Source organism: Saccostrea cucullata, unplaced genomic scaffold, assembly GCF_032062105.1.
Source record: "Saccostrea cucullata isolate Sc308-1 unplaced genomic scaffold, CSIRO_AGI_Scuc_v1 ctg9352, whole genome shotgun sequence".
Lineage (NCBI taxonomy): Eukaryota > Metazoa > Mollusca > Bivalvia > Ostreida > Ostreidae > Saccostrea > Saccostrea cuccullata.
Genome location: NW_026925480.1, coordinates 1 through 26,109, shown reverse-complemented (window position 1 = coordinate 26,109; position 26,109 = coordinate 1). Strand labels below are relative to the sequence as shown.

The 26,109-nt window shown below is 33.1% G+C and overlaps 2 protein-coding genes across 2 annotated transcripts; one reads left to right on the top strand and one right to left on the bottom strand.

Moving 5' to 3' along the window:
• Nucleotides 1–6,338: 6,338 nt before the first annotated feature.
• On the top strand, nt 6,339–9,638 carry LOC134268946 (mitochondrial inner membrane protease ATP23 homolog). Its single transcript, XM_062751179.1, has 6 exons — nt 6,339–6,522; nt 7,808–7,853; nt 8,053–8,134; nt 8,569–8,700; nt 8,948–9,031; nt 9,507–9,638. The coding sequence occupies exons 1-6, from the start codon at nt 6,339–6,341 to the stop codon at nt 9,636–9,638; spliced, it is 660 nt and encodes a 219-aa protein (XP_062607163.1).
• A 2,398-nt stretch (nt 9,639–12,036) lies between these two features.
• Nucleotides 12,037–19,683, bottom strand: LOC134268945 (NF-kappa-B essential modulator-like; the record flags this gene model as incomplete). Its single annotated transcript, XM_062751178.1, has 10 exons — nt 12,037–12,589; nt 12,923–13,267; nt 14,356–14,535; nt 14,923–15,031; nt 15,606–15,746; nt 16,716–16,840; nt 17,138–17,311; nt 17,740–18,117; nt 19,026–19,184; nt 19,508–19,683. Coding segments are annotated over 10 exons (1,916 nt in total), but the record flags the coding sequence as incomplete, so codon positions are not given.
• Nucleotides 19,684–26,109: the final 6,426 nt, after the last annotated feature.

The following is a 26,109-nucleotide window of genomic DNA, read 5'->3' as shown; positions in this document are numbered from 1 at the left end:
AGCTTAACTGTAATTAACTTGCTTCTATGGGTAGCCAAATACATGAATGACATGTACTTCTTCAAACTTGTGCCGGAGCAGATGTCAAAATGCAAGACTTCTACAATTTTTTTAACTTTTTTATGAACACATACAAGTATTATGTAGAATCCTAATTAAAACAGTCCATATTATGTGTAGCTGTGTATACACCAGTATACTTCATTTCAATTCGCATTGGATACTTAAAATCCTTTATTACACCAGGTCCCACCTCTGATGGTTTTTGGAGTCCGTGTTTGCTTTGCTCCAACATGGTATTTAATTTTAATTAATAGTTTCGATCGACTTTTGAGTTTGATTACTGTTCATTATCTACATTTTTCATGAACATGTTTTGATAATTGTTAAAATTTTGATTTCACTATATATATTTAATTTACATATAAGTAACAGTGAAATCAAAATTTTTGACAATTATCAAAACATGTATAATGTATGAATATCAACTGAAAACCTCAACTGTCTGCTTCCTCGGTTTCTAAAACAATCACCTTTTGTAAAAAGAGATTGGCACTTCCTGTTGATATTTTTTTTTCAAATTAAATGGCGAAGGTCTTAAAATTGCTAATTAATTCAAATCATTATCTCCTATTTTTAATTTTGCGGATTTTAATGTTCAACGTATATAAATTACCCTTAAAAACAATGAAAGTTAAATTATTCAGATGTCGCTAAATTTAATTTTATCAAACGCTTATGTTCAAACGGTTGATTTTTAAAATAATAATAAAGATAGTTATGTGACACCGGTTATACTATAACTTAATTATAAAATAGAATTCAATGAATGACTATAAATTATACCATATCTTAGAATGACGCACACTGTATGAACTGACCAATAAACATGTAAAGGCACTGTACATGTACGTGTTTTGAATATCATTATTATAAGGATAAACTCTATGAAGAATGAAAGAGAAGACACAAATCGATATTTACGACAATATAGCTACAGTATGTGCATATAACAAACTTTGATACAGGCAAAAGAGGGATGGTTATAAATAAAGTATGTATTTTTACATTACAACGGCTGAATCTAACACTCTTAAAAATGTTTTACTTAGTAGTCATTTTTTACTTGAAATAACAAAGATAAGTAATAGATAATTACTAAGCATTTACTTAAAATTTTAAATCAATTACTGAAATATATGTCAGTTACTAGATTCAAATGTTTTACTTGATTTTTGTATTTTAAAGAATTGTTTTACTTACACACTAAAAAGTTTTACTTAGTAATTTATATTTACTTAAATTTGTGTATATAAGTAATAACATTACTTGGTCTTTACTTACATTTTACCACTATTTACTATATAATTAATATTTTAATGCCCCCGTAAACGAAGTTTCGGGCGTATAAAGTTTTTGTCGTGTCCGTCTGTCTGTCTAGCTGTCTGTCTAGCTGTCTCTCTGTTTGTCTGTTTATCCACAGAAACTTTAACCTTGCCCATAACTTTTGATTTAGCGGAGCTATGACTTTCATATTTCACACGTGTATTCCTTGTGACAAGACCTTTCTTTGAGTATCACCAAATTTGACCTTGACCTTGAAGTTTGACTCACTTATACACAAAAAATCCAAACTTATTCTTTATCCAAATCTTTTGAACAGTAAATACCAGGACATGTATACTTCACATATATATATTTTTGTTGAAAGAACTTTATTGAATACCAACAACTATGAAATTTTGACCTTGACCTTGGAGATTTCCATCCTTGTGAAAAAAACTTTAACCTTGGCCATAACGTTTGAACGGTAAGGAATAGTGCTTTCATACTTACATATATGTAATCATTTTGAGAAGACCATTCATAGGATACCAAGAACTTTGACCCTTTGACCTTGACCTTGGAGTTTGACCCACTTTTAAAAAGCAAACCTTGACTGTAACTTTAAAAGGATTAGGGTTAGTGCATTCATACTTTACATAGTTCATCCTTGTGACAAGACCTTTCTTTGGGTACCACCAAATCTGTCCCTTTGTCCTTGACCTTGGCGTTTGACCTACATTTCAAAATTGGTAACCTTGACCATAACTTCTTATGGGTTAAGGCCAGTGTTTCAATATTTCACATATGTATTTTTTTTTTTGGCAAGACCTTTCATTAGATACCAATAACCTTGACCTTTTGACCTTGGAGATATCAAGAAATCCCAATAATTTAAATTTGTATATAAGAAAAGTTTAACCTTTGAAATGTTGCCATACAGGGGCATAGGTGTTTCACAAACACATCTTGTTTGAATTGTATTTAATTGATTTACTTAAAACAAAAATTTATTTACTAAATCTAGGAGAATTCAGATCAGTAATTACTTAAATATGGTAGTCTAATCACTAATTGTCTGTGAGGAGGAGTTATCTTTCTTCTAAATATTCCTTCATGTGAAAAAAAAGTCACACTAATAAAAATGCGATATTAAGTACTTGAAATGTTTAACCATTTTTAAAATGGTCCTTAAAAAGATACAACTTATTCAATTTTTAAGGCTTTCGAAGTTGGAATCAAATGTTTTATTGTTATATATAATAAAACAATTACAAAGAAATTGGCAAAAGAAATAGAAAGTATAATTGTTTCCATCATGAGTAGATTTCTTCTATTAAACTATTCAGAGGGCCCAATTAGGGAACTCTGATAAAGAAATCTGTGAGTAGTATTCACATGTCAGCGGGTCGGTACCTAGCATTGTTTCTAGTAAATAATGTCGATTTTAGTAAATATGATAAGTATTTCATTTACTTAGTATTCTTTTGAGTAATAATAATCTAGATTTTAATTAATTTCAGAATTACATTTACTTAGTAATAATTCATAAAATTTAGTAAATAGAAAGCATATTATCTCTAAATTAAGTAATAATAATTTAACAAAAATGAGTAGTTCATTTACTAACTTTAAGTATTACAATTCCTATAATTTAAGTAATTCTATTGATACTTAGTAAATCATTTTATAAGTAAATGAATTCATCCTTATTACTAATTATGTTTACAATTACTAACCATGATAGTCATTTACTTGCTATTCTGACTAAATGGATTACTAATAATTACTAGTTTTTCTTAATCTAATATCTTATTTTAAAAACAACAAGTAAAACTTTTTTTAGAGTGAAGGGCTGAGAACATTAGATAGGTCCCAAGTCATTTCATTGTCCTTTTTACTTATATCCTTTAAAAAAAACAAAAGGAAAAAAATACATGTAATACTTCTGGGCCAGTGGGAAAATCGTAAGTGGAACATATTTGGCAATGCCTTCTTTGGATCCGCACCTACGTCTTATGTTTTATGAGAACTTACAATATAGTCCTTAGACAAAATAACACCTTCTTTGCAATATAACAGACAATATTATTACCTGGTAATAACATATATTCTCGGCCATCTTGAAATGAGAAAAATGTGTATTTATGATAGTTGGCGTTACCTCTGGCGCTGAAGAGACAGTCTAATGATTACATTATTGTGTCACGTCACAGGAGGAAGTCGTGAGAGCTTTTCTTAATTATCGAATGTCATTATACACATTTCGTCAATAAAATTTGAATTCACTTATTTAAATGGTACTTAATGAGACATCCAAATTTCGTGTTTTCGGTATAATAAATAATATAATTTTATTTGAAATCGCTTTTATTAACCAAAATATAAATACATTCATGTTTATTTCTGAATGTTAAGTGACTAAACAACAATATTTTTTACTCTATTTTTCTGCGTCATTTGGCGTTCGACAAGGAGTTCTGTTGGAATATCAGTTATTTACCCTTTTAAAAAATGACCAGAATATGTTCTTCTAAAATTTCCAGCTAGCGTTTTCTCCCTCGAAAAAGCTAGATTACAAAGTTTATGAATCTTGGCAATGTCTATAAAATTTTATAAAGATATATACAGTTTACTTTCAAGATGCTGATCCTCTAGTACAGTAAGAAATTGGTCTATACAGAGATAGTACTTAGTTCATACATGTATTTTGTGACTATATTTTATAAGGTATACTTACAAACCAAATATTTCGGTAGTTCTTTAAAGTTCTTCTGTGAATTGGACTATATAACGTCAATAGATTAAGAAAATCACATCTACAATCGATTAATCCAAAAATTAAAAGAAAATCCAGACGAAAATATAGAAAAAAAGAATTCACAGATAACTTCCCGATAGAATTCACACACTATTCTTTCTCCTGTCACAGATCCTCAAAAACAACAGTGCTAGCTTTTACTTATCTTTTGCATAGTAAGACCGCAATAATCGCCCGGGGGCCAGAAAATGACAATTTTGATGCATGACTCTATGACAAGTAACAGCGACCGTGTTTTACCGTATCACCAGGTTTTGAGCGTTTTCCTAGCCTTGTTTTGTTGTGTTTATATGTAAAACAATTAACATTGCAAACTACTTTGGCGGATAGCAATCATTTATGTGCAACCCCGCGATGCACTGTGGGCGACTTTTATGATAATTATGCATTTAATATCACATTATGCGAAATGATTATTGTGGATTTGGTGTTCGAAATAAAAAAAAATCAGAATTTAAGGAAGCACACCGCTACTTAGCTGCAGACCAGTCAGTCAAAAAAAAAATTCGGAGAGCTACAATTCTGCAGCTAACCGCTACTTTACTTTAATGATAATTTAAGTTCAATAAAAATATAAATATTTTAAATTTTGCTTCGTGGTTAAAGATGTAAAATATACTGTAAGATAAGACATACCCATAGAAAGCAATCTCGGTCGCGGGTAGAATTTCAGTGTTGATCCCGACTCGACCCCTTTTTTTGACTGCTGTTTATTTTTATGAATAGTTTCATGACAAATTTATAAAGTATTACGAATTAATAAAAATATATATTTTTTTAAATTCCAAACAGTAATAGCAGACCTGCCTACCCTTCCGCTTTTGGCGTAATTTTTCCGCTTTTTACCACGAAATTACGCTATTACGCCACTGATATTAATTTTACGCTTTTGATATTTTGGTTTAAATTCATTATTAACGTCTAAATTTAAGAGTCAAAGTACGACCTGCTGAAATGAAATGTAATGTTTTAGTTTAAGTAATTAAAAGAGGATCAGTTTGATAACTAACGTTATATACCTAATAGTTATATGTAAATCGGTATGGCGAAGATTCGGGATTGACTCTTTACTTCGCGACTTTAGAGCAGACGCTCTAACCACTGTGCCACGCGGGCGACGAAGAAAACGAGAAGTACTGCTTACGTTAACTATTAAATGATATTGCAATAAGTACACTCATTTCTATGCTCAGTTTTGTTCATTTTCACATTGTTTTAACATTGCTATGAATAAATATAAAGAAATATGAGTGTTAAAAAGAAAAAAAATGTTATTATGTACAATTTGTATAAACATGCAAACGCAAGCCTTCCATTATTTGATTTGATACAGATTGACCAAATGCGTTAATTATTAAGGGTGTGCGGTTGATCTGAGTTAAATTTAGGATACTGGTATTTTACAACACTTTTTTGCCAATAGATGATTCGAAAAAGAAAAGTCTATGTTAGGTTTGTTTTGTAATGTACATTTCGGTTGGTTTGAAAGAAAAAAAGTATAATAGTAAAACAACAAATTAGGAAACCATGATTGATAACGCTTTTCCCTCTGAAATTCCGCCAATTTTTTTCTGAAATTACACACTTGAAACGAAAAGTGTAGGCCTGCAGGTCTGTAATAGCCAGTGCGAATGTCACATAAGATAAGGAAGATAAATTATTTACAAAAAGCAGTTAAATCTAAGAGACCTGGGAGAGAAGTGCGGATCGTATTTTATTTGAAGAGCACCCATAGAACCGAACAGAAATTCCCCAATACCCCCCCCCCCCCCCCCGCTTCTTCTCCTTATTCGCCCTCAGATCCCCCAAAATAAAACATGTGATAAGAAGACATTGTCGTAAATAACCCATTTTGGTTTTTAATTTTATAATGCAAAAGATGTTTGAAATTATACGCCCCTGATAATGAAAAAGAACATTTATTAAAGAGCATTTCTTTTTATACTAGGCTACATTACATGTCCGTTTTTTTTTTTTTTGGCTTGATCGAGGAGGAAACACAAAAATAAGTACATGCAATAAATGTGACAACGGCATAAAAATAACTCTACAGTGAATCGTTCATTGAGGCATCCAACATTCCATTTAAAAATATTTGTTTTTCTATTAAACCAAAGAAAAAGACGAGAGAGAATAAATATAAAGATCCGACATCTTCAAGAACGAGCTGACAATTGAAACTTATTTTAAAAACATGAAGGACGAGTCCGATGGAAAATCGACGAAAAATGAAAAACTACGAGAATCATTTGAAGAAGACTACGGTTATCCACTGTACCCAGAGCGAAAAAATCCAGAACTTTATAAAGAGTATTCCATGTTAAATAGAAGATCCGTATCTGTAATAGAAAAGAAGATAGTGAAATGTTTTACACACTGTAAGTTCCCGAATTTCCTCGAAGAATTACTGAAATTAAATAAATGTGATTGACATATCAGTTATTTTAAAGGATAGATTCATATATATGAAATTATGAATAACAATAAAAAAATTCGTGTAACTTTTAAAAGAAATGTCTGCAAAACCCACATATTTTTGTTACTATGCATATGACGAGTAAATTCGAACTGCAGTGACATTGTTGTCAGAACGTCTCTGATGTAATTGAGCCATAGATGATTCTGATTCAGCATATGTATGAAATTGTATCTTTCTTTAAATCATTGTACTCAAGTTTACCTGTGTGACAAACTACTGAAGCTCTGAAATTTTAATAAGCTTAAATATTTATTTTTTTAAAACTTTTTTGTTGTTCAGCCTCAGGTCCAGTATAATCTCTTGATTTAGCTATATAGCTTTAAATAGCTATATAGCTTTATTAAGCTATTCAAAATTGCTGTATTTAGCTATTTATATACATTTTTACAACAATGTTTTTTGCTAGAAATTAACAAAAAAGTTTTACGTATTATGGCGCACTTATAATGGGCTATCAAAACAACAACCAAAATCAAACATATTTATGACATTGCAGCTTTTGAATACTTTTAAGCAAAAAAAAAGAATTTCTATTGTTAGATTAACTGGTGTCCACTACTTTGGGTGCCTTGGGGCATGGATAAGTAAGATTGCTTCTCATTGTGTTGAACTGTTACCTGAATTCCTGTTGGCCACAATTGGTCTCCATTATAATATCATTGAAGAAGTAACTGTCTAAATTGCTTTAAACAGCCCCAAAACTTGTAGAACTTTGAGTACAAAGTGTAATTTGATGAGTGATTTTTACATGCATTATTTTAAGAAGAGTTCAAGGTTGTATATCATCACTGCACCAAGGTGCACTTTTTTGTACATACTTACAACATCTTTCAGAAAAAAATGTTGTAAAATAGCTAAATTAAGCTATTCTGAATAGCTTAATAAAGCTATATAGCTATTTAAAGCTAGCCTATATAGCTAATTCAAGAGATTGTAATGGACCTGTTGTTGTCTCCTTATGTTAAAGTGAAAAATTATTGAGAGGGACATTAAACAACATACAATCAATCAATGTATCATTTGAACATTTTTTTTTTAAAAAGTTTTAAAATTCAACGAGATCCTTTAATGGTCTTGTAAAATGCTTAATGATATTGTGAACTGTGTCAATTTCTTAAAATCCTTTATTGTATATAATTGTACAGTATAAGTTTATGCAATCACACTTATTTGTTTCTTTGTAGGCCCAGAACTGCGGATATTAAGAGAAGCTCTGAGGGAGCATGGATGGTAAGTGATAAATGAGTAAGAAATAAACTGTCTGTTTGAAATTCAGCTGCATGATTTTCAGAATTAACATGATTCAGATTTTCCATAAATGGTAACATTGGTGACCTTGATAAGGAACAATTCATATAACATTACATGGAGTTAAAAATACACCTGCTCATTAATTTTAGATTGAAATAGCTTGATTTCTTTTTTCCAGTGCCTTTAACTTGAGAAGAAACATATCTGTGGAGAAATGTGAGAAAAAAGTCAGCGGTGGATATGACCCAAACACAAACCAAGTAAGAAAAAAGGTTGATGTGATCCAAATAATTTAAACTGAAGAAGAAATTTGAAAGTCCTACCGTACATGTTTCTCTTTTCATTCAAATATTATGAACAAGGTTATAGTTTTTGTGACATACAGACAGATTTTCAGATGAATGAGATTGAATGTTCATTCACTTTCATGAAAGTTTGTGTGTGTTTGGGGGGGGGTGTATCATATTGTAGTACAGAAATAAACTTTTGCATCAATATACATCATTATGTGTAGACGTAAAAAAAATTTCAGCAGTTGCCTGTTGATCATTTCTGGTCCACATTTTTAACATATGAAAATGTTTTTTTTATGAATAAAACTTATGTTTTTTTATCTCCAAAACATGCATAATATAAAAGTAAATACAGTGTAGTATATGTTTGATAATATTTATTTATTTTTTGTCATTAATAGATTGTACTTTGTCACACTAACATCCCTCCCTCTGCCACTTGTAAACTGTTGTTCCATGAAATGACACACGCCTTTGATGATTGTCGAGCTAAAGTTGACTTCACCAACATTGAACACCTAGCCTGTACAGAGGTAAGTCCCTACTCACATTCTAAATGACTTAGTATTACTGTCATATTCATTGATCTTGGTCAAATTATACAAGCAAAATATATTTAAACCATATGTCAACTACACAGTCATAAATATAATTTTAATTTTGAATAGACGAAATAATACCAAAGCATTGATAGATAAATAAAAAAGATATATTTCAGAATGAATATGAAATATGAAATGCAGTTCTGTGACTCTTTGATTCTTTTTTGTTGCTGTACAGATTCGTGCTGCAGCTTTTGCAGACTGTGGAATCATAAGTAGCCTCCTGAACAATACAGGTTTTGACATCAGGAACAAACACAAGGTACCATTAGAAGTGTTGTCAAACAGAACTGATACTGTTTTTTGTCTTATTGTGGTTGTAAATGTATTGAAAAGCAAGGGAACTATTTCTAGTTAATAGCTGAAATGCCTTTTAATTTGTTGTCAAAATGCTAATTATAAACTTATCACCTGTTTGACTTCTTCAGATACTTTTGGTTTCCTTATGAACAAGCCAATATTAATTTAACCATATCTTTGAATAATGGGGTTAAGACCTGTTCAAATGTTTTGGTTTGACCATTCCCCTTCCAAGGATTCAAAATTCTTTTTAAAAAAAGGGGGGGGGTATGTTCAGTTTGTTCAAATTATATAACACAACCACTGGATAGGAAGACAATTATGGGGGATTCTACGTTTCACTTAGAATTTTAAGGAAATTGATGAAAAACGTTTATTCATGATAAAAACTACATGTAACCTTTGAGATTTCTAGAATTATTTTATACATTTGACAGGAGTGTGTGAGGAAGCATGCATTACAGTCCATCATGACAACACGGAATATCACAGAAGAGAAGGGGAGACAAGTGAGAGACAGAGTGTTTGACAAATGTTATAATGACGTCACACCATTTCGATTCTCATAAACTCTCTGATGCAGGCTCCTATGACAAATATCTCAGGATGAAAAACCAAGAGGACAATAGATTACCTAAATTTAGATTCTTCTAATAAATTAATTGAAATGGTCAATTCTACTACATGTTTATAACTTTATCTACTTTAAAAATAGCAGAGTTTATGTGATCAAGATTCACACTACCACTATGGGTCCCCCAAAATTTGCTTAAATTCATGAAAAGTTCATTATTATGCAATCCATTTGTCCTAATGTGAATGATTAACAGCAAATTTTGTCTCCCTTTCCCATATTAATAAACTGTCAATGAGTGAAGTGTTTACTCTTCATTAAAGTTAGAAACAAGAAATTCTAATAAATTGTAGCAGTACAAAAGATGAAGAGACAATCATAAGATGCATCCATCATTAAACTTAGCTTTGAAATCAATTACCTGCAACCAATATATTTCCTGGCAAATTATATGGTATACCTTACAGTATTGTTAATATGATAGTACTGGTCAAAACACCTAGAAAGGGCGGATAGACCTCCCTGATTGACTGAAATTTTTTAACAGTTTTTAAATGTATAAATTAATCCAACTAAAACGGCCTTTGATCCCCTCACCTGGAAACCTGGTCCAGTGTTTAAGTGGGTACATATGAAAAGTTAAAGATGTGAAGTTTTAGTAGACTATCACATTATGGGCTAAGCAGCTAACATCCCCCGTTCCCACCCCAGCACCCCTTTGCTTGTCATGAAAGGCGACTAAATGGGGCGGTCCTTCGGATGAGACCGTATAAATCGAGGCCCCGTGTCACAGCAGGTGTGGCACGATAAAGATCCCTCCGTGCTCAAAGGCCGTAAGTGCCGAGCATAGGCCTAAATTTGCAGCCCTTCACCGGCAATGGTGATGTCTCCAAATCAGTGAAATATTCTGGAGAGGGACGTTAAACAGTATACAATCAATCAATCAATCCCCCCTTCCCCCACAACGAAATAGACTTTTCACATTTGAAAAAAGTGTCTAGGTTAGGTTATTTTTTCCTTGTCAGAAAAATTTGAAATTGGATTTTTTGAAGGGATGGATCCCCTGCATTCTCTCAAACTTTATTTTAATAGCATATACATGTTTAAGTTTTAATGAAAAAAATACAATCCAAAATTATAAATTAATGTGAAAGTATTGTGAAATATACATGTATCAGTAAGTCAATTTATCAAATTTTGAACTGATCAATGTAAGGTCTTTCAGAAATGCATCAAGAGTATAGTTAGTATTAATAATTTTATTCTCTCTCCAAGTGAAGACACATACACACGTATACAAAACATACAGTAATCATTATCAAACATATCACAGTTTCCATATAAATTTTGGACACAACATGGAAAAATTACCATTCTAATAAAAAAAATTTAAATTAATTAAATAACATTTTTTTTTGCATATGTAAGAAAAAAATTACATGAATTATGAAAATACATTCTTTATAAATGTTTGTAGTGTGTAATGTCCATTTTTCATTTTCAAAAAAAATATCAGAAACTGCTCCTCCAATTCAATCTTGGCTGAGGTTCATCTGACCAATCACATCTGAGTAGACTGTTCATCTGACCAATCACATCTGAGGAGACTCAGGAGCAACATGTAATTCCGTAATTCAGCCTGTTTTGTTATACTGTAACAGTAACATGGTTCATACCAGACATACATCAATCACAGCTATTTAACATGTACAGTCTGTACAAGCAGACATGTTTAAGAAAGAAATCATGATTCCATTCTTTAAAAAACTTTACATATTCAGGTACATGTATCATCTTTAAAATTTTCTTTTATAGCATTGTGCACTGACTAAATCAATGACAGAAAATTTGCAAACATAGATAACATAGTCGTCATACAGTATTTTTTTCAATACCCATTACACATGTTACATCTGGAAGTTCTTATATTGCATTCTTGGAAATAAAGTAGCACAATCTTAATTTCATCATTTAAAGCCATATGTGGCATATTTTTTTTTAAGTTTAAGGTTTAAAGTTAATTTAACTTAAAAAAAAAACATGAGGATGCATGTATTTTGATTCAATACATGTATCAGCAAAAATTTTCAGTTGAACGTAAATATACAATACATGTAACATATATCATGTATATCTAAACACAATCTCGAATTAATTTTTTTAGGACCGATTTGCCACATATAGCTTTAATTGAATATAAAGGAAAACAATTAAAATTAACAAGATAAATATATTTTTATGTAAGATCACCATTGGCATTGAATAATTATTTTCTATGACTTATATTCAAACTTTACTATTAATCAGTTTGAAAGTAAACTTTTGAAAATAATTCAAAAAATTTTTTAAATTAACATAAATGGATAAAAATAATATGCAAAAAATCACATTAACAAATCATAATATAATGTATCTTACTTCTTGTTTCTCATTTATCACATATCTAAAAGTTGGAAAGCTTAAGTAAGTGTTAATATTTCTACATAGTAAACTTTCATGTAAACTTTAAGAGTGATTATGATTTGTTAACGCATTCTCTTTCTCTCAAGAATCAGTTTTATCAGTGTGTATCAGATATGATGTCATATTTTTTTTTAAAGATGATTTCAATGAAGAAATTAAAAAAAATCACATATTAAAAGAATAACATTCCTTGTACAGAAATGTTGAATTTGAGTTTTCTCATGATTGATCTAATTAAAAATTTCACAATAAAACTTAGCAATATTATTGGCTGTGCTGATCAATACAATTCAAAATAAGTTTTGCTGTGAGTCACTCAAGTAAATGAAAGTACATGTTCTGATCTTTTACACGTCAAGGGTTGTCCTGGTCAATACAGTCCAGTACATGTATCTGTAGAGTGTCCATGTCAGGACAGGTCTGGTTACACTTTGGACATTCAAACTGATGGGGCTCCTCTCCTTCCTGGGAATCACCATGAATCTAAAAATAGATCAAACTAAGGAAATGGGAATCTTCATAGTTAAAAAAAAATCATTAGGATATCAGAAAATAAAGCTAGGTTTCATTAGGTATATGTACACACAATATGTATTAAACTACCTGGTATTTGAGCACCTTTAAATTAAGAAATTAAGAAAATAAATTGCTTTCTGAATGTGAATTTTTTCCAATTAATAACATTCTTCGATTAAGATGTTATTCCTCTTCCTTTTCGACAAAGAAAAAAAAATTACAGTGTATCTATTAGCTGCTCCTTAGAATCTTTTGGTATTTTATTTTATTTCCAAGCAAGTTCTTCACTTTATATTTTACCTGACTTGGAACAGAGGGAGGTGATCTGCCATCGTTGTACATTGCCCCCGCCCCCGGGGCCTGGGTGGGGTACCCCTGAGGAGGGTACTGGGGAATCTGGTATGGACTCCCGTGGTTCTGATGCCCCACCCTCAGGTGTTGTTGGAGGTTGTGCTGATAATTCTGGCTGGAGTGCCGCTGCTGCATCTCCTGGAACTGTCGTTTAGAAAAATTCTCCATTTCGTCCAATAGCTGCTGGTTGCGTAGCTGGAGCTGTTTGAAATCATTTTCCAGTTGAGTTTTTTCTGCATGAAGGCGTTCCCTTGCGTCTCTCTCAGCATCAAAATCTGACTTCCAAACCTCAGCCTAAAATAGAAATTCATCAGGTTAAGTCAAATATTTAGAAGGTCTCTTATTAAGAAGGTTTTACACCTATATTAATACTTAACTGAGCTTTAACCTTTAACGAAAGCTACATTTAGATGTAGCTACATGTACATTGTAAACCGTTTCAGTACATCATGCTTGGGTATCAGTTTTGAGCTCTGGTGCGGGTAATAGAAAACATTGTTGAGTTATACATCTGAGCCGGTCTATCAATATATATCTTTTTGGAGAGCTACAGTTCTGCAGCTATGATTACAGGGGCTATTTTACAGAATAACACACCTAAAAATAAGTACAGGACCTGAGCTTAAGTACTGGGACAAATGACTTACATGTAGTTACGATCTTTGAACACAGGCACCACATTGTTGAGTTACCTGAGCCATGAGTACTGGGACCACATTGTTGTGTTTATACCTGCACCTGAGCCTTGAGTACAGGGACCACATTGTTGAGTTACCTCAACCCTGAGTACAGGGACCACATTGTTGAGTTACCTGAGCCTTGAGTACAGGGATTACATTGTTGAGTTACCTGAGCCTTGAGGACAGGAACCACATTGTTGAGTTACCTGAGCCTTGAGTACAGGGACCACATTGTTGAGTTACCTGAGCCTTGAGTACAGGGACTACATTGTTGAGTTACACACCTGAGCCTTGAGGACAGGGACTACATTGTTGAGTTACCTGAGCCTTGACGACAGGGACTACATTGTTAAATTACACACCTGAGCCTTGAGGACAGGGACTACATTGTTGAGTTACCTGAGCTTTGAGTACGGGGACCACATTGTTGAGTTACCTGAGCCTTGAGGACAGGGACTACATTGTTGAGTTACACACCTGAGCTTTGAGTACGGGGACCACATTGTTGAGTTACCTGAGCCTTGAGGACGGGGACTACATTGTTGAGTTACCTGAGCCTTGAGTACAGGGACCACATTGTTGAGTTACCTGAGCCTTGAGGACAGGGACCACATTGTTGAGTTACACACCTGAGCCTTGAGGACAGGGACTACATTGTTGTGTTACCTGAGCTTTGAGTACAGGAACCACTTGTTGAGTTACCTGAGCCTTGAGTACAGGGACCACATTATTGAGCTCCTCCGTGATCTTTTTATTCTCCTCCTGTACTTTGTTGAGTTTCTCCTCCCTGTAATTAATGGCCTCCTCCCCGGCGTACACTTGGGCCGTAAGACGACCGATCTGGTCCAGTAACTTCTGCTTTTCTGTCTCTGTACATCCACCCTGGCAAAAAAATTAAAATGGCTACACATAGATTGTAGGCAGAATTTTTAGCAAGGATTCAATGTTGATATTGTCATCAAGAGTGTGGAGATTGATAATATTTAATACTGCTATCAATTCATTGTGATCTGAGATGATAACTATCTTTCATGGCATTATTAAATAGCTAAAATTACTTCTCCATAAAAATAGGTACCAATTGTTATGCATAAGTTGTTGAAATTGCACCTTGCTTTACATTCCCCTTATATGGTTCATGTGAGTAGTATGTAATAATTTTATCTAATATTATGGAGTCAATGCATTTAGGAAAATAAGTTTCTCTCACAATTTAGGTAAATGTAGATAATCATTATAAGTTTTATGTCAATTAAAAGTTATCTGTACCTGTGGTCGTATCTGTTCCTGCAGTTTGATTCTGTCGTATTTCTCTGACAAATTCTTGTGATCTGACACTACCTGATTAAATGACTGTCTCAGATCAGCTGATGTTTTCCTAAAATGTCCAAAATAACATCATAGCTACATCTATGTTCAAACAATGAAAAAGAGCTTCAAATTACATATGTACATGTACATGTTACATTGCAGTTATTCATAAACTCAACTAGTCCTGACCAATGAGATTTTTTTTTTACAATATCACACTTCATATTTTTAAAATTAAGAGTGCAACATCTTTTTCTTTCACATCACACTTGTTTATATTTTTCCAATCACAATCAATTTTTCTTATTTACACTGATATCAAATTTTGTTTTTTATTTAAAGCTGATATTAAATTAAGTCTTTTAATTACTTTTTATATATCACACTTCAATTGCAATTGTTTTTTTTAAGATATCCTACTTGCAAATGTTTTTTTTTTTTTTTACACAGTTATTTTTGGTATGGTTTTATATATACATGTACTATATAAATCATACTTGGTATTTCGGTGTTATATAAATCGTACATGGTATTTATATAAATCGTACTTGGTATTCTGGTGCTCTTTTCTCTTTATTTTTTATTTACGCTTTTATAAATTTAATATAAATTGTACTTGGTGTTTAATATATATATCATACTTGGTATTTTGGTGCTCCTTTCTCTCGGCCGTCAGTGCGTCCTCGTAACTCTTCAGTGACAGTCTCAGTGTCTCCACCAGGGCGGCGTCCTCAGTGTGCTGCCGACGGAACTCTTCCTGTACGTGCTCCACTTCCTGTAATCTGTTACAAAAAAGAAAATGGGGTTACTACAGATTTTTGCTGCTACTAAAAAGACTTGAAATTAAAAATACAGTAACGGTAAATTTTCACAGCTTGAAAAAATATCACTTACTTTGATTATCAAATATGATGTACATTTGTAATGCTTTATAGTTATACAAGATCTTTGTATGGTATTACCATTTATAATGACTTAAAAGAGTTTGCAGACAAAATACAACATTCAAGTATTTAGTAAGTTAAATTGTGATGCTTAAAATAACTTGGGAAAATTTTGTTTGAATAGATTATTTAACAGTTCAAAATTATATATAGAAAAAAATTAACTACATGCATGCCTATTTTTGCATTAAAATTTTTACAGTGTTTTATGTATGTAGCAATCTTCTTTAAAAAAAAAATATCTTATGTAACTGAGTAATTCTTATGCTTGGGGTTTATTTCTGGAATATTTTACAACTTCCTTATTCCCCTTCCTTGTAAGATGGAAGCTTCATTTAAAACAATGGGACTTTACAGATTGCTTCCTGTTTGTTTTATTCAAGTGTGACAAAGTCCATAGGTTTTAAAATGATTTTTCTTCCCTTATTTTCAATGCAAATTTGTTTTAATATTGATTGTGTATACATAGTTTATACAATAATGTACTAGACAGCAGTAAATGTCATATCTGAATTCACTGCCAGCCAGGAATTTTATTTTATCATTTACAATTTTGAAAGATTTTTCTTTTATTTCTATTGCTAAAATACATGTACAAAATGATGATTCAAAATGTTACATATTAAATAAAAATTAAAGGAATTTAAGGTCTAACTTAATTGTTTTTTTTTTCAATTTAAGAAGTCATCTAAGGTCTACTTACAATTGTAGTTGCTACTCTTTTGTTTAAGAAGTTCTGTTTTAAAGTCATGCAAGGTCTCTCAATTGCTACTCTTTTGTTTAAGAAGTCATGAAAGGTCTACTTACTTGCTACTCTTCTTCTCCAGGGCCTCATTAGCATCCTCCAATCTTTTTTGGGAGTCATTGACCTGGGTAATCAGGGTCAGGACTTGGCTGCGCAGGCTCTGTACATCACTTGTATAAGCCTTTGTCTGGAATTGATCAACAAAAAAATCATAAGAATTCTTAATCAAACTCATATCAGAAAGCATATATCAGTGCATGTACATGAACACAGTTAAAAAGAATTATTTTTAACTTCAATTCTACAATTTTTGTATGAATTGTCTCAGAATTTTACTTTTACATACTGATAATACTACAGCAGCTGCTATAATTACCGGTATTTTGATCTGACATATGTATATGGGTGTAATACAATTCCACAAAACTAATTTTTCCTACCATAAAAGCTAAATACAGTAAAACTTATTGTAGACAATTAGAACCTGTTCATCTTTGGTCTGCTGTAGCTCATGTTGCAGCACATCCAGTTGCTGCAGCAACTCCTGCTTCTGTTGCTGGTGTTGCTTGGTGAGACTTGATATGTGTTGCTGCTGTTGCTCCTTGTACCAGGCAATCTCTTCTTCTTTCTGTTTCAGTCTCTGTTTGAGTTCTCCCAACTGCAGGCATGGTAAGAATAACAATTATGCCACCTCATGGTATATGAAAACCAAAATTCCTTATATCATACTAAATACTGCAGAAAAATTTCTTATAACATACTAAAGATAGCACAAAAAAGAACAATGTGTGGTAATCCCTAATGTCTGAATTTCGTCCATTTGATGAAAAAAATGAAAACAGAGCTATAATCGCAATCCTTTGCTGTAAACAACGTATTAAAATGATGCATGTTTTAAACTTTAACATATACTTTACCTACATGTATAAAGAAGCAAAAAAGAACATTATGAAGTAACTCAATTTAACTTCTGTTTATTACATAAGTATAAATGTATTCAACTGATTTTAATATTTCTCAAATCATGTACTATATAAATGCAAAGAAGACCGTAAAATTTAAAACTTATTCAGTGTAAAGCTATACCTCTGTGTGAGCCTCTTCTGCCCCCTGTGTTTTCCTGTCCTCCTCTTTACTGACCGCTAGGTCCTGATAACGTGACGCCTCGTTCTCCAGCTCCTCAATGCGGCCCCTCAATACCCTCACCTCTGATTTCATGCCCTTGTTCTCGTTCAACAAGCCTTCAATTCTCTGTCCAAGCTCCGTATTCTCTCGCTCCAGTTTTGCATTTTCTACCTGAAGTTCTTGTTTCACATTTTTGTAGGAGTCTAAGTCCCTTATTAAACTCTCATTATTTTCTCTGAATTGTCCGAGCTGATTTTCTAGTTGTTTTATTCTAGTTTCTAAGCTTTCTTTTTCCTTTTCTAGTGCTTCTGTTTCGCTTCTGTCTTGATTCACAAGTACCTATATCATGTATATGAAACGAAGAGAAATTTTTCAGAAAGATTTCAATATTTGATCAAATTGATTGACATTCATTTTTACGCTGACAGATAATTAAGAATAAGACATAACTCCTGTAATTTGTACATTTTCAACTTATCAAATAAATTTCTAAACAGATCTCCTATCCATTTTCATATAGAAAATGTAAGAGTCAATCAAAGTTTTATTGTTAATAAAGAAGAAATCCTTTGTACTTTTACAGAATTCTTTGATTGCTATTGTTTGTTTTAAATAAAATTCAAGTTCAAGTGCACTGTGACAAATGTTCACAGAAAATTAATTATTCTGAATGCAGCATAAATTAATCCCACTTGGAAACAATTATTTACAGAATCAACACAGTATGAGAACAATGTTTCTACTGTTTCAACACTAACAGTCCAACTTAGTTAGACTTTGAGTGACATTTACCATATCAATACAGACCCTTAGTCAGAGGTTGAGTGACATTTACTGTATACACATGGTCATTGGTCTGAGTTAGTTTGAGTTTGATTGACATTTACCGTACCTACACAGTCTGAGTTAGTTTGAGTTTGATTGATATTTACCGTATCTACACAGTCTGAGTTAGTTTGAGTTTGATTGATATTTACCGTATCTACACAGTCTGAGTTAGTTTGAGTTTGATTGACATTTACCGTACCTACACAGTCTGAGTTAGTTTGAGTTTGATTGATATTTACCGTACCTACACAGTCTGAGTTAGTTTGAGTTTGATTGACATTTACCGTACCTACACAGTCTGAGTTAGTTTGAGTTTGATTGACATTTACCGTACCTACACAGTCTGAGTTAGTTTGAGTTTGATTGACATTTACCGTACCTACACAGTCTGAGTTAGTTTGAGTTTGATTGATATTTACCGTATCTACACAGTCTGAGGACCTGTCCAGTGATTTACTCTCTAACTTTTTCTTCAGCTCCTCCACTGTCCTCACCAGCCCTGTAACAGCTTCCTCCTTGTTTCTGAGCTCACTCCTGACCTCCTCTGCTGACCTTTCCAGCTGTGTCATATGGACCGCCTATCAGTAAATGGACCAACGTTCAAGATTAATGAAATGTTTTTGTCTGCTGTGTTTATTTATTGAACTGAAAGCCTTGATGTCAACAGATTTTGATTTGGTAGAACTATAGTATAAGTTCTTGCAATGAATAATTTTAATGAAAGCTTAACACTAGAGTTTCATGAATTTTATCAGTGGCATTACAAAGCAATTAAATAAAATCTGGGTACATGAACAAACTTTTGATAGATGGTCAAAGTTAACAAAATTATTTTCCAATTACATTTACATGTACCAATATCTATTTTTTAATAAGGTACATGTATCATGAAATTCTCTACCTTTTTGCAGACTTCACGTTTGAGATCCTCATTCTCTTTAGTCAGGGTCTGGACTACCTCCTTAGTTTGGTCAAACTTTTCTTTGTTTTTCATGTTGTTGCTGCGGATCTTTTCCTTCCACTCGGCCAGATTCTGATATTGAATCTTCATCTTCTCATTGTTGTCCCTCAGGTAATCTATGGAGTATACATGTAACAGCCATAAAGTCAGAGTAAAACAAAATTCACTATCTTACTTGACAGAGATGCATTACATGTAAATGGATAATTGAGGTAAATGTACACGTACATGTAAAATGCAACCATGTTTACTTCTTTGTCTAATCAAAGAGTAGATGAATATGAGTAAGATAACTTTTTTAATATATTCTTTTTAAAGATTTTTTTTTTCCATTGACCTCTACAGTAAAGCATAACCAGTATTAATTTGATTAATTTGCATACTTTAATAAATCTATTATAAAGAAATAAAAGTTATAAAATTAAGTTTAGTTTTTAGGTGTAATAAAAATTAGATATGGCAAGAAATTGGTACTGCGTTTTTAGGTGATACTTTTGTACCCTAGGGTACACCCTTATTAAATGTATGGAGAAAAGGTTACAAAAAGGGTACACTATTTATTCATACTGAAAACGAAAGTAGATGCTTCCCAGTGGTAGGAAGACTAAGTAAAATTAAAAATAATGGAGCCGATGCTCAGGGTACAGTGGGTACACAGGGTACACATGGGTACAGCAGGTTACAACACTATAAGAAATGGATACAAGGGTTTAGAAGGCTGACATTTTCTAAGTTAAAATTAAAAATAATGGAGCTGATGCTCAGGGTACAGTGGGTACAAAGGGTACACATGGGTACAGCAGGTTACAACACTATAAGAAATGGCTACAAGGGTTTAGACATGTTAGAAGGCTGAAATTTTCTAAGTTAAAATTAAAAATAATGGAGCCGATGCTCAGGGTACAGTGGGTACAAAGGGTACACATGGGTACAGCAGGTTACAACACTATAAGAAATGGATACAAGGGTTTAGAACTGCCTGAAATGTTCTAAGTTAAAATTAAAAATAATGGAACCGATGCTCAGGGTACAGTGGGTACAAAGGGTACACATGGGTACAGCAGGTTACAACACTATAAGAAATGGATACAAGGATTTAGACATGTTAGAAATCTGAAATTTTCTAAGTTAGAATTTAAAATAATTGAGCTGATGCTCAGGGTACAGTGGGTACAAAGGGTACACATGGGTACAGCAGGTTACAACACTATAAGAAATGGATACAAGGGTTTAGACATGTTAGAAAGCTGAAATTTTCTAAGTTAAAATTTAAAATAATGTAGCCGATGCTCAGGGTACAGTGGGTACAAAGGGTACACATGGGTACAGCAGGTTACAACACTATAAGAAATGGATACAAGGGTTTAGACATGTTAGAAGGCTGAAATTTTCTAAGTTAAAATTAAAAATAATGGTACTGATGCTCAGGGTACAGTGGGTACAAAGGGTACACATGGGTACAGCAGGTTACAACACTATAAGAAATGGATACAAGGGTTTAGAACTGGCTGAAATGTTCTAAGTTAAAATTAAAAATAATGGAACCGATGCTCAGGGTACAGTGGGTACAAAGGGTACACATGGGTACAGCAGGTTACAACACTATAAGAAATGGATACAAGGATTTAGACATGTTAGAAAGCTGAAATTTTCTAAGTTAAAATTTAAAATAATGTAGCCGATGCTCAGGGTACAGTGGGTACAAAGGGTACACATGGGTACAGCAGGTTACAACACTATAAGAAATGGATGCAAGGGTTTAGAAGGCTGAAATTTTCTAAGTTAAAATTAAAAATAATGGAACCGATGCAGGGGGTACAGTGGGTACAAAGGGTACACATGGGTACAGCAGGTTACAACACTATAAGAAATGGAGACAAGGGTTTAGAACTGGCTGAAATGTTCTAAGTTAAAATTAAAAATAATGGAGCCGATGCTCAGGGTACAGTGGGTACAAAGGGTACACATGGGTACAGCAGGTTACAACACTATAAGAAATGGAGACAAGGGTTTAGAACTGGCTGAAATGTTCTAAGTTAAAATTAAAAATAATGGAGCCGATGCTCAGGGTACAGTGGGTACAAAGGGTACAGCAGGTTACAACACTATAAGAAATGGATACAAGGGTTTAGAACTGGCTGAAATGTTCTAAGTTAAAATTAAAAATAATGGAACCGATGCTCAGGGTACAGTGGGTACAAAGGGTACAGTGGGTACAGCAGGTTACAACACTATAAGAAATGGATACAAGGATTTAGACATGTTAGAAAGCTGAAATTTTCTAAGTTAAAATTTAAAATAATGTAGCTGATGCTCAGGGTACAGTGGGTACAAAGGGTACACATGGGTACAGCAGGTTACAACACTATAAGAAATGGATACAAGGGTTTAGAAGGCTGAAATTTAATCTAATGTAATATACATTTGAACATTGACCGGTTACCCTAAAACATCATTTTAAGATAAGCAATTCAACGCTGGGCTTTTGTAAGTCCGACCGGCAACCACCCTCTTTTTATCAAAAAACGCATCGGTTGCCCATAGTATACCCCATCGCTGGATAATGTGACTCATACTTTAAGGTCTGCTAGGCCGATGTGGACCCATATCTTGGGGCATCGCTCACACTACAGATTACCTCCAATTACCACTAGTCTATGGCCACCGGCAGGGAAATGTGAATATAATTTTGGAAACCCGTGTCAAAAAAAGCCGTGCTGTATACCATATAAGGCGTCACGGGATCTGTGCATTTGTTTAGATCTAGGTCATATGGGCCTTTAGAAAATCCCCAGATGTAACTGTGGATGCCAAAATGGTGACTGAAACCAAACTAACCTCACATTGCTTTACATTAAAGCTTAGTTTTAGAATTTTAAAGTAAAAAATCTTACATGAATGTGTCCATTTACTTTCTGTTTAAGATTAACTTTATCAGTTACAATCCATGCTTAGTTTTTAATTAAAATTTTGATGATATTGTACAATATTCAATTGTAATTTTATCTAGTAGCTAAGTTTGCACAATCTGAGAAAGAATAAATATTAAATTTACTGCTGCATTCTCACGAAGTGTTGGTAATCTGTTTTATATCTTTTAATCTGAGAAAGAATTTAGTTAAAATAAAACACAGTGATGTCACAAAATATAAACTATAAAGGATTAGTGAAAGTCATTCAAATGAACCTATAAACTCTTTCATCATGTTCATTGTCAACATTGCAATATAGGAAGATCATGAAAATTGAAATATTGACTTATTTATTCTAGATTACACTTACTGCATTTAGTTTAAAAGTGATGAAATTATCCCAGATCAACTGACATAAATACAATTAGCCCCTTGGGGATCCGGGTTAGAATAGGTCCTCAGTACCCCCTTGCATGTCGTAAAGGCGACTAAATGGGGCGGTCCTTCGGATGAGACCGTATAAACTGAGGCCCCATGTCACAGCAGGTGTGGCACGATAAAGATCCCTCCCTGCTCAAAGGCAGTAAGTGCCGAGCATAGGCCTAAATTTGCAGCCCTTCACCGGCAATGGTGACGTCTCCATATCAGTGAAATATTCTGGAGAGAGACGTTAAACAGTATACAATCAAACAATCATAAATACAATTCCAACTGACATCTGTTAGTTTAATATCCTTAAACTAGCCTAAGAGTAAAAAAGACACATTCTTAGCTCATGACCATGAATCCCTCCAATTTCATATTCAAATAAAGGAAGTTGTGATTGAGCATGCTCAGTAAAAAGCCGTGAGATATATTTAAGGAATCACTGTCTAGTTTGGAGAGTAGGGCATCAACAATAGTGGGAAACATTGGATAATTTGCATAACGGGCGAACCACTATTGTTGATGTCCCTGGCATACTCTTCTAACCAGAGAGTGATTCCTTATATTTCCAATTCATTGTGAAATAAAATTGTAGACCAGCCAAGACATTAAAAATGTAGACATAGATTTAAAATAATACATGAGGACTCTCATGCCTATTTCAATAGTCCAAGCACACTGACACCAAACACAAACTTTAAGGCAGCCGCATGAGATTTACATGCATATTTTGTAGGGATGGCAATCGAATGCAGAATCGCTAATCGGTTAACCGCAAGACGTTCTGACTGATTAACCGGTTAATCGTATCAAAATACACACATTTTAGGTAATTTTTTTCAAAGTACACGTAGCTATATTTCATATGCACACAGAAAGAGCAGGGAAAATTTTATAATAATCAATGATTCAGAACTGTATCTCTTAATTTATATTGTCTAATAATTTGATTGGATAAAGAACTTAATACGACAATTTCCATTTCACAGTACACGTGTTCTCATTTATGTAATTATAATCATTAAAGAAAAACAGGACGGACTGGGTAAGGGCATGATGTTTGCACAATAATTAACGCTACGTAAACTGACCAATTACCCTCAAGGCCTCATTAATTGAATAAAATCAGGAAAGCCATTATTATCTCTGAATCAGTTTTAATAGTTTTGTTAAACGCTAAATTTCCAATCCGATGTGCCGTAATTTCTTTCTTTTTTTTTTTTAATGAATTTTAATAAAATCAAATTCAGTTTTATTTTTTTCCGACTAACCGATTACAAACTAACCGATTGCCATCGTTCCGACCGAATAATCGGTTACCGGTTACAAATTGCAATCCCTAATATTTTGCCTCCTAAGAGTCAGACACAGAGACAGATGCGCAGGAGATTTGCATGCGTATTAGGCCTCCTTAGCTGCTGACTTATCGACCTGCCTAATTTACATTCCGGCAGAATTATCAAGAAATAAACTCATCACATTTTCAAACAGTTATAACAGAGAAAAAAATTAGAAATGGAAATAAAATAAATAGTTTCAAGCAAAATCCGCCTGAGTTAAAAAACCGTCTCCCTGAGACGGATTCTGTGCCTCCACACGGGTTTAATAATTAATAAATCATATTCTCAAGAACCAATGGGTCAGAAAAGCTGAAACTTAGGTGGAAGCATCCTGGGGTAGTGTAGCTAGATTCTAAATTGTTCAAATCTAGACCCCTTAGGGAAGGGCGGGTCGGGTCACGATAGATAGATGGGGCCATAGTGAGTAATTGTATAACATTACATTGCAAAAACCTAAAAGCTTTTTGAGATATGAAATTACTTCATTGCCATGAAAATTAACTGATCAGATTTTATACCCACATTATGTATAAATTGATTATCTTGACCTTTCAATTGATGTTTTCAGCCAAAATAAGAAGTCTCCTAAAATTAGGCCAAAATAGTTATGGTATAAAATTTTATTTAAAAATTCAAAAGCTTCTCGAGATTATAATTGTGTTACAGACATACAGAAATACAGATGGATGCCATTGGATGGGTGGACAGACAGACAGACCAAAATTATTATCCCCTCTTTCTAAAAGCAGGGACAAATAAGTGAAATATCCTCCCCACTTTGACATGTAAAAGATGTGAATCTTTACCGTTTTAACTTGTAAAAGATGTGAATCTTTTGCTCCTAGCTCCCATTTTGACTCGATCCATATTTACAGATGTTACTTTTTTTTTAATATTTAATATAGCAGGTCCTACATTGTAGTTATACAGTGTAGTACCTTTTTTGGTCTAAGCAAAATAGCTAGCCTTTTATGGTCTATATTACATGTATAAGTGTTTCCCACTAACATTGATGCTTTGGCATACTATGCTAACTGTAGACAGCTGTGCATGACTCCTTAACTGTAAACACTCACAGTGCATGATTCCTTAAGAAAGTACTCATGCATGTTCAGTATGTGTCTGAAGATTTATATCCTCCTTATTAAATATGTGCACCTGGGGCCTGTTTCACAAACATTTCCTAAGATATGATGGGTTATATTTTTAGTTTCAAAAAGGGAAGTTTGCTGCTAGAACGAAGCATTCACAGACATACCCTTTCAAATCTTCTTCCCTTCCGGGCATGTGACATTTGTATTGTTTTTAAACATTGTTCCACCTTTATACGTTTACTTTATTTTGCACTTTAGGCTTATTTTTAATTCATTTTTGTGTGCAATGCTATTAAAATATGTAAATCGTGATTATAGAGAAAATATTGACTTCAAATCTGTGTCTAAGTACCTTTAATATCCATGAAAATACTAGTAATATATAAATAAATATACATGTACATGTAGATAAAAACATTATGTATGCATGCATGTTTAATAATTGGATCATATCATATGCTATTTTTTGTTAACAAAGGCGTGCTCTTCAAATGATGGGGAATTATTCCAGTATGTGTACATCTATTTCGCCAACTCCAGTTTTGTGAACTGTTATTATACCCCCACTTGAAAAGCGGGAGGGTATATAGTAATCGTTAATTCAGACCGTCCATCCTTCCGTCCGTCCGTCTCGTACCCATCTCATACCACTGAATGAAATTTGGTGAAACTTTCACAGAATCTGGGGATTAGGTTTAAATTATTATACCCCCCGCTCCTCTCATACCACTGAAGGAAATTTAATGAAACTTTCACAGGATCTTTATTAC